At 31.9% G+C, this 9595-nt stretch overlaps 1 protein-coding gene across 2 annotated transcripts; it reads right to left on the reverse strand.

Moving 5' to 3' along the window:
* Positions 1-804: 804 nt before the first annotated feature.
* LOC139898056 (probable magnesium transporter NIPA4) lies at positions 805-6440 on the reverse strand. Of its 2 annotated transcripts, XR_011776868.1 has the most exons (10): positions 6032-6440; positions 4737-4793; positions 4542-4632; positions 4267-4427; positions 3088-3215; positions 2860-2997; positions 2515-2607; positions 1938-2043; positions 1013-1293; positions 805-919 (listed from the first exon to the last, which is right to left on the reverse strand). XR_011776868.1 is itself a non-coding variant. In XM_071880760.1 (9 exons), exons 1-9 carry the CDS (start codon positions 6186-6188, stop codon positions 1208-1210), a joined length of 1017 nt encoding a protein of 338 aa, XP_071736861.1. In that variant the 5' UTR covers positions 6189-6440; the 3' UTR covers positions 975-1207. The 2 variants fall into 2 exon arrangements, 1 of the variants encoding a protein (XP_071736861.1); XM_071880760.1 differs by lacking the exon at positions 805-919 and having other exon boundaries at positions 975-1293.
* Between the last annotated feature and the right edge of the window lie 3155 nt (positions 6441-9595).

The raw sequence follows: 9595 nt of genomic DNA on the forward strand, positions 1-9595 counted from the left end.
TTTACTTGTCTCTTTTAGTTTATTTTGTTTCCTTTTTATGTTTATCTTGTCTTCCATGTCAGGATTTTTAATATTTATATTCTATAATTTGTCTTGAAAGAACTCAGTTTTTGATTAGTGAATTAAAGTTGAAGGTCGTAGCATGTAAAGAAACCGTGAAGGTTTTTTTGTTTACCTTGTTCTTATTGTTTTAGCAACGATCCTTAGTCCGCATTAACATTGCTCTGAATTATTCAAGAAACGGGATATCCAATCCTCAAACGACAATAGAGCTACCTTATTCCGGGTCATACCAGATTCCAGTAACAACATTTCACTTTTGGACTTGAAGAAATATAAGTCGATGACCAAAAATAAGTTCGCCAGGCCTCAAGATGGATGCAAAGTGCAAGTACTTGCTTTATACATCACTGTTTTAATTGATACGTTTAAGTTTATACTATCTCAAACTGGTAAAGGGGTCAAAAAAAAAAAAAAAAAATTGGTTTAATAGAAGAAAATGGGTCAAACGTGTCAACAATCACCCATATATAATTTTGATTCAAATAACCTCCTAAATTGCTTTATCAAAAAAATAAAAAATAAATAAAAATAAAAGAACAAAATTGGATGATACTGTAGTAACATTAATTGTTTTGACTGTATTCAACATACTAACTATTTATAGGAGTTTTGGACAAAAAGTAGGGTTAAACATTCTAAACATGACATGATAACATTCCACAAATTCCGACTATATACCCTGAATGACCATGACTAAGGGAAAAAAAAAAAAAAAAAAAAAAAAAAAAAAAAAAAGGCAACCAGACTCAACATTAAGCCATCACCCAACCTACACCTCTAGTTGGGATTAAATCAAGCCAGGGAACGTCAACCGCAAATCTGTTATCTTCTTGAGTACGTTTCTTAATGAGAAGATCTAATTCAGCAAAGAACATACATGTAAACCTAGTTTGCAAGATGAAGAATCAACGAAATAAAGATGCATTTTGTATTAAACTAATGTGCTTACAGTTACATGAAAAAATCGCCCAAAACTGATTCCTTCCTAGCTAAAGAAGACACCAGAAAATAAATTTCCTAACTTTCCTGTTGTACCAAAATGCAATCACATGCTCGGTAAAAACACGAGATATGATCGAGTATGGTCTACGAGTCTAACCTCAATAATGAATCAAGATTGACATAAAATGTGATTATGGAGATCTCAAACTGTTAGATTTTGTCGTCTTAACGGGATGCCTTCTTGATCATCCTCTTCTGTTATGTGCTTGTATAGTCGGCCTGATGGACCTGCAGTTGATTAAATATAAAATCCCCATTTGTGTCTAAACAGCAAACATATAACTAGTATACCTGGCAAACGGGTTGGGTCGGTCTAGGTAACGGGTTGGGTCGGTTTGGGTAACGGGTCAACACGCTTTTAGATTGAAATGGGTCAAACGGGTAAAAATTTCAAACGAGTCAAAACGGGTCAGGTTGGGTCGGTTTGGGTAACAGGTCAAAACGGGTAATGGGTCAAATAGGTGCAAACATGTCAAATACTTTTACATTTGATTTTTTACATTTATTATATTGTTTTAGTTATTACTCCGTAATATACATAATAATTTAGATAACCATTAATGATTTCATAAATGATTGACGAATGAATCTTGTTATCCTCGACCCATTTGACCCATTCACAAGACCCATTAGACCTGTCTCTATTTATTGAACTTTAGGATTTGAAACCCATTTGACCCGTTCTTTTATATTTTGTATAAGACCCAATAGATTGAAGAAAAACTCAACGGACCTTTTTTTAGGTTTTGGTTTACATTGTCAGGCCTATTTTTTTTCAAGACCCAATTGACCCGAAAACTTGACCCATTTGACCCAAATTTGAGAGTATGGGTCTCAATTGCCAAGTATACCGATAAGACAAGAAAGCGCACCATCAACCATGTCTTTAGTTTTGTGAAGAAGAAAAGTTCCAGAAAGAATTGTCACAAACCCGCACAGTTCAGTGACAATTTGGGTAGGGTTCTGCCCGGACCAATCCTGGTAACAAGAAAGGAACTTTATGATAAAACTAGAGTAACTCCACCTGGGAACTTTATGTATTATTTCTAAAGGGTCAAACGGGAGTTTAATAGTAAACTGGTCAAAAGGGTTGAAAGTCACCCAAAGTGTATTTTCTAATGCTTACCTTACTAAATCCTTTTATTGAAAACTTTATTTTCAAAAACATAAATTTATCATTAAGTCAAACAATCTCGCAAAATAATACATAAAAAATAAACAATTCAAAATTTCGCAAAGAAAATAGATAGCTTCCAAGCAAAATAAGAAGTTATGCAAAAAGTACCAAATTGTATTTTCCAATGCATATAACCTCCCAAATCATTTTACTGGAAACATTAAACTATTTTATGATATAACTATTGAAAAAATGTTTCTTACCTGCCATCCAACCAAACTGACCAACCCAATATTCCACTTCTAAATAAACCAAACGTTCTTAAATAATACCTTGAACATGATCACACTGGCCAATATAGTAAGAGATGTGAACATTGTATAGTATATGGGGGAGACAACAGCAGTGTTAAATGTGTCAAGCGCCTGCAGCCAGAATTTAAGCCAAAGTGTTAGTACACATCATAATTTGACGCCACTTGAGATACAAACGGTGTAGTAATAAAGGATCTGTAAGCATACAAACACGTATCTGTAAATGCGATATGCACTAATATCCGTTTAGACTCGCTACCCAATGCGCCAACCCACCTAATTTATCTTTCTAACACCCTCCATAAACATGTGAACCAAAATAAATATACAGTAAAAATTATAGTAAAAAAGAAGGGTTGTTACCTTGTTGAGATAATTCATTTGAGTGATGACACAAAGGAGAACAATGAAGGTAAAAACCCACGTTTGTGGGTATATTAGCTGATTTATTCCTGAAAAAGTAAGCTTCAGAGCAATACCAACAGCTTTTACACTCATGACCTGTGAAACAGACAACCTTAAATTGATTTTTAATAAATTGAAGTACCATGGCAATATCATGAAGAAAAGCACCTGATTAAAGTTACATACCGATAAAGAGCCTACTAGCGAACATACTCCAATATAGCACATTATGTGTGTCTGACCATATAATGGGATATAGAGGAACACTATTATGAAAACAGCCATCAAAACCAGCACCGCGTATATAACGAAAGCTGCAGAAAAGAAGATACTGGTTGGATAGGAACATGCCAAAAGAAGGCACATTATGAAAAAATATAATTACTTGTAACGGGCAAAATGTGTGTGTGTGTGTGTGTGTGTGTTGGGTAAATGAGTTGTTTTAAAGGCCAAAACAGGTCGAGTTGAACCGCTAACCCTTTTTGTTTTTTTGTGTAAAAGTGTAGATTGGCAGGGACACCTTAACCCTGTGTTGCCTTTGGCAACCCACCAAGCCAACCCCGTAATAGCTGGATGCCTGTAAATCACCTCCACCGAATACCCCATGAGTGGCAAGCACGAGCCTAACCCGAAGGCATACTCCGAGGGAATTGCTCCCCCCGGGACTCGAACCTGCGCCATTTTGTGTAAAGCTTCCAAACATGGGGCCCCAGCTTCAAAGGGACGGGTACCGTTGAAGCACTGCTTCTTTGGTCCTTTTTTTTTTTTTAGATATCACATACGATTACAAAAACTACAGTGTCAAATAATAACTAGTTTCTTTGATAAAGTATGTTAAAAGGTGTCAGCATCTGAATAGACTTTGAGCCAATTTCAATGCTTTTTATATCCGGCCAAGTTATCAAGTTTTACCTATTTGACCCTTGAAGAGAGAATATCAACAAAATTTGACCTACTTTTAAGTAAATGGTAAACGTACAACACAGCCAGGGCTCCGAGTTGGGTACAGGGTCTAAACGGGTCAGGTCAGAAGCCACAAACACATTCTTGTCCATTTTTTCACTCCTAACTATGTGTCATATATGATAACAAAAAACACATTTATTACAAAAATCATCTATGAATTTTATAAAAACAAATTTGGAGCATCTATTCATTAAAACAAACTTTGGGCAACTTTCCACACTCAAACCATTTACCTGGTTCCCTTTTCGGGTCTTTTTCTATTTACCAGATGAGTTAAAACATGATTCAAATCAGATCATTCATAAGTATATGGGTTGGAATTGATAATATTACAAATAAAACATACAACACTTCAATACAAAAAATAAAAAACATTTTATCAAGCGAGCAAAAATTTACCTGGCTCTGTAGCAAGATCCCATACTTCTGTCACTGATTCAATCTGACGCTCTTGAGGAGCATGCAGAACGATCGTAGTGGAACCAACAACACATAGTGCACAACCAAGAATTCCAAAAATATGTAGCTTCTCTCGCAAAATGATATATGCAAGCACAGCACTACAATAAGGCATGAGGTTTACATGTCATAATTAAGTGTGTGTGTGTGTGTGTGTGTGTGTGTGTGTGTGTGTGGATAGGGTGAACATAAAAGAAAATGCTTCTCAATCATGCCTGATTATAATGCTTAGCGCCCCAAGAGGAGTGACCAGGATAGCCGGTGCAAATGCATAAGCTGCAAAATTTGCTATTTCACCAACAATCACTGTTGAAACATAAATATGTAAACATGGAAACATGATTTATGTCATATGTGTCATATATGAGTAAGCGATACGCTATTATGTAAAAAGGGACAGGAAAGCTCACTCGTTATCATGCCTACCCACCATAAAGGCTCCAATAAGTATGAGTATCCTCCAACCCCTGACATAAAGGTCACATTTTTGTGAGACTAATAAGAGGCTGACACACATGCATGCCAATTGTACTTATATGTAATATATAAAATCCATGACATACAAAAACATGCTAATATAGGGTAAAACACATAAGGTTTTCCCTGTTTAGCTACCGAGGAATACGGCCTAACCGAGTTATCCCGAGACCGTTTCACCTGCAACCCCAAGGTATGCTAGTGAGGCTTAACGTGGCCCTCTTGTGATGATATTAGGGACCAGCTATTAGGTTATGCTGGGATGGTTAAAAAAGAGATAATAATATAAGATACTAGCAATTTACGGCATCACATCATCATGTCCATTAGATGATTTACACTGCATCATGGGAGTGGAAAGGTGGTAGTTCTCTCTTATCATGCCCGACATCGTTACGAGGCACGCTAAATGAAGCCTCAAACATCAATAAATACCAAAGATATTTTGAAAAGCACCAACGAGAAATTGAAAGTACTAGCTATATATAGGTGGACGTCGTAATCATCATTTGCAGAATACCAAGACAATAAAATACTAGTTTTTACTCCTCACCTTAGGTAAAGATGTTACTCGCCTATTAATATTCATCTTAATGGTATCAGTTCTCACCCTAATAAAAAAAACATTATGAATCCACATATAAATAGAACGATTTATCATCCAATAGCAATCAAATAAAAAGATACGCCTACAAATTTCAATCATGTAAGAGTCTAACTGGCCAACTTCACTACCTCTTCTCCTTCCACAAGAATTAAATACATCAAAAACTATTATCAATGAATAAAGGTATTGATCATTCCTATAATAGTTAGATTACACCGAACTCTCTCATAACACAACCAATTAACAAAGCCATACCTTTCTTATTACATAATCATTAGATTCAGCTATCTTAATACATGAGGTGCGCGCAAGGAATTCAATGCCAACATCTGCTGTTTTAACTCAAAAAAAGTTACAATTACACGTGTTACAACAGCACAAACATCAAACTTCCACCGCTTCATAAGCAAAATTAACTTGGATCAAAGCAACATATTATAACCATAACCATAACCATAACCATAATAACTAAGGCAATACAAAAGACCTACATACATAGGAAACAGATCCATAAGGAATGAACATTTTCAAAAGCAGCAGAGTAAACAATGTATTATTCAAGATAGCTAAAGCAATAGAGGTTAATTTGTGTTGAATTGGATGAAAATATATGATATATACCTGCCCTAGTACCAGAAGCACCAGCTTTAATTAGACCTTTCTTCTTAACAATGAAACTGGCGCCAATAAACAAACTAGAGGACAATGCTAAAATTAATCCTTTTATATTATCACTTGACATCCCCCTGTAAGCATCCCTCCATCCTTGGGACGCCATTCAATCAAACCCTAATTATATCAAACCAAAACCCTAGCTTACGTGTTCTTATCCTTTATAATGTCGTACTTAGGGTTATTGTTATAACAAATTCATTATAATTGAGCATAAAATCGAAGAAATTGTTTGATTGTTAGGGTTTTGAATGAGATCTTGTCTGTTCGGCTGAACAAATTGTTGAGTGTGATTGAGTTCGTTATTCAGAACGAGAGAAACAAATGATGATACAAATTTGATTTGATCTAATTTAGTTTGATTTAACTTTGATTGCAAGTAATGAGTGAGTGATGAAATGATGATATACAAATCTACTCCGCATTAGTTTTTTTTTCTTTTTTCCTTTAATATTTTTTGATTAAAATTAAAGTTTAACTGTTTATCGCAAAAATTAATACTACTCCTTAATTAATACCGTAGGTAATAATTAAAAATGGAGTAATATGCAACATAAAATCAAAAAATTTCAACAAAATGAATATATTGTTATTCATTTTGCCCAAAATGATAACATGATATTTATTTAGCGCAAAAGATGATTAAAATTTTTGGAAAAGAGTTTCAATAAAATTAGTATGGGTTCACATGTGCATCCATATATGCATCCATAATTCCATATATATTATATGTCATCGAATCTGATGAGATGGTTTGATTCGGCTTTTGGTTCTGTTCAGTAGGTGTTGGTTTTATTCATTCACTCCATCTTTCTCGTCGTCGGGTCTTTTACAGGTTCGATGTTGTTGATGGCGTTGTTGACTTAGTTGACTTCGATAAATAGGCTTCGGGTTGGTGTTCTTGGGTTGCCCGGTGATTGGTTGGGATTTGCGGTTTCTGAGGAGTGTTGTTGCGGGGTTGAATTCGGGATCGGGTTTATGTGTTTATGTGTTTATGTTTTAGGCTTAGGTTTGGTGGGTTGTCGTTGGTTTGACTTTTCAGTTGTAATTCTTATAGTGTTTATGTGTCGTTCATATTGTCTAGAACGAACATAGTTTTTCTAGAGATCGTTATGATCTGTTTAATGTTGTTTAATGTTGTACCACCGGAACCTCGGTTCTTTTATTTATATACATATTAATATTAATATTTTTGCAAAAAAAAAATTATATATCTGATAAGATGGTGTCACGTCATCAAACCACCTTTGATGACTATCGCCTTAAAATTGGCTTTTCAGCTGGAAAATGTTTTAGTCGAACATTTTAATGACGTGGTGCCAGAAATTTCAATGACATGGCAACGCCTCATCAAATTCGGTGACGTAGCTCCTATGTAGATGGACAAATAATACCTTTATTTAACTTTTTCTCAAATCATAATTCTCATGTTGCATTAAATTGAAATCATGTTACTTTCTCGAGCAAAGTAAAAAATGATATTCTTTTTTATTGAGAAATTTTTACTTTTATATTAATATTTTTAACAACTTACCCAAATTAACAATATTAATGATAGATAATTATAGAATACCATGAATTAATCAGATACTACTATGGTAATTTTTAATTGCATTACAAATATTCATATGGATGATCGAGATTCGAACTACTTGCTTGCAAAAATGTGTAAATCGGCAGGTATACTCGAATCATGTGTTTCGTATGAAAACCAACATAATATGGTACAAACTCATCGGTCTATATACATCGTCCTACAGTTTTATAATGCCAAGTCAATATCAAAAATACAAAATAACCCAGAATCAACAAAATATATATTTTTAAACACGTGTTTCTTACCTTCAATCAAATGTGTTCAAAATCGATTAATATTCCAATAACATTGGATCTATATCATAAATAAGAATCGATTTCAACATAATAAGAATCAATACATTATATCACATATAACACAAAACATTGCATACTGTGACGACCGATTTCGACACGATAAGCAAGGTCTATAATGTTGAGTCTCGAAAATTTTGAAAACTATGTTCGTATATTCAATTACCTTTGACTAATCCAGACGATTCACGAATAATTATTGTTAATAAAAATATAAATTATATAAATACAAATATAAGTGTATATATTAATTAATAAGATACGATTTAATCATTTTAATTGAAAATATAAAATAATATACAAAAACAACTAAACTATTATTAGAATGAATCTGTATATATATATATATATATATATATATATATATATATATATATATATATATATATATATATATATGTTGTAATATTATATGTATGTTGTAATATATATATATATATATATATATATATATATATATATATATATATATATATATATATATATATATATATATATATATATATATATATATATATATAATATTAATATTCAAATATGTTATAAAATAAGTATTACATATTTAACAAAATGTATGATTAATATATTAAATTTATTATAATAGATAGATATGAAAATTTGATACATTTAATTTGTTATATTATTATTAATATTACCAATATTATTGTTATTGTTATTATTAGGAATATCATTATTAGTAATATTATTATAATTTGTAGTAAAGTTATATTTGTAGTTATTAATAGGATTATTATTATTGTTATTACTAAAAATTCACATTTTTGTTTAAATTTATTATTATCAATACTTTTATTACTTTTATCATTAATATTATTATTACTAGTGTTAGTTGGATATTATTATTATTAATTATTAATTCTATTATTATTATTCTTAGTATTTTTAATATTATTAGAATTATTATTATTAATATATTTGTATTTAGTAATTATTAATATTTATTATACATAAAGATATACAGATATACAAATACGGATATACATCAGATATATATAAATAAATACTGATACAGTATATATATACACTAGTATATAAATAAATATGTATATAAATACGGTATATAAATGAATAAATAAGATAAAAACGTATTATGTTTCATATCCTTTTCATAACTGTAGGAGATTGATTTCTTGTCTCTAAAACTGGATTACAAATCGATTAAAGTCACATATGAGGTCAAATTCTGTTAGCAATCCCACTCAGAGTTTTATTTCTTTTATTTTTTTTTCTGTCCTTGAAGATTCCTGTCGAACCCATTCACGCTATAAAACAATTGACATCTTATTATTATGGATTAATTCACCCAAGTTCTCCACCCTCAAAATCAAACATAACTGTCATTAATTGAGATAACCTGTTAAATTAAAAGAATTTTTTTATACAGCTCGTTAACCTCTGTTTTGAACCCAAACGATAAAAGGCTGGATTTCGTATTGATTTTTAAAATTTATAAATGTAGTCATGTTTGAAATCTTCTACTCAAACTATCTGGAAAGTTTTAACTTCCAATTCTTATTATCGAATTCAAATTCTGGAGTCAAAGCTTTATTTTCAAAAAGTCAAACTAGGTGTTCATGGTGAAATTAGAATTTGTTTCAAAGT

The sequence above is a fragment of the Rutidosis leptorrhynchoides genome, chromosome 3 (genome assembly GCF_046630445.1).
Source record: "Rutidosis leptorrhynchoides isolate AG116_Rl617_1_P2 chromosome 3, CSIRO_AGI_Rlap_v1, whole genome shotgun sequence".
In the NCBI taxonomy this organism is placed as follows: domain Eukaryota; kingdom Viridiplantae; phylum Streptophyta; class Magnoliopsida; order Asterales; family Asteraceae; genus Rutidosis; species Rutidosis leptorrhynchoides.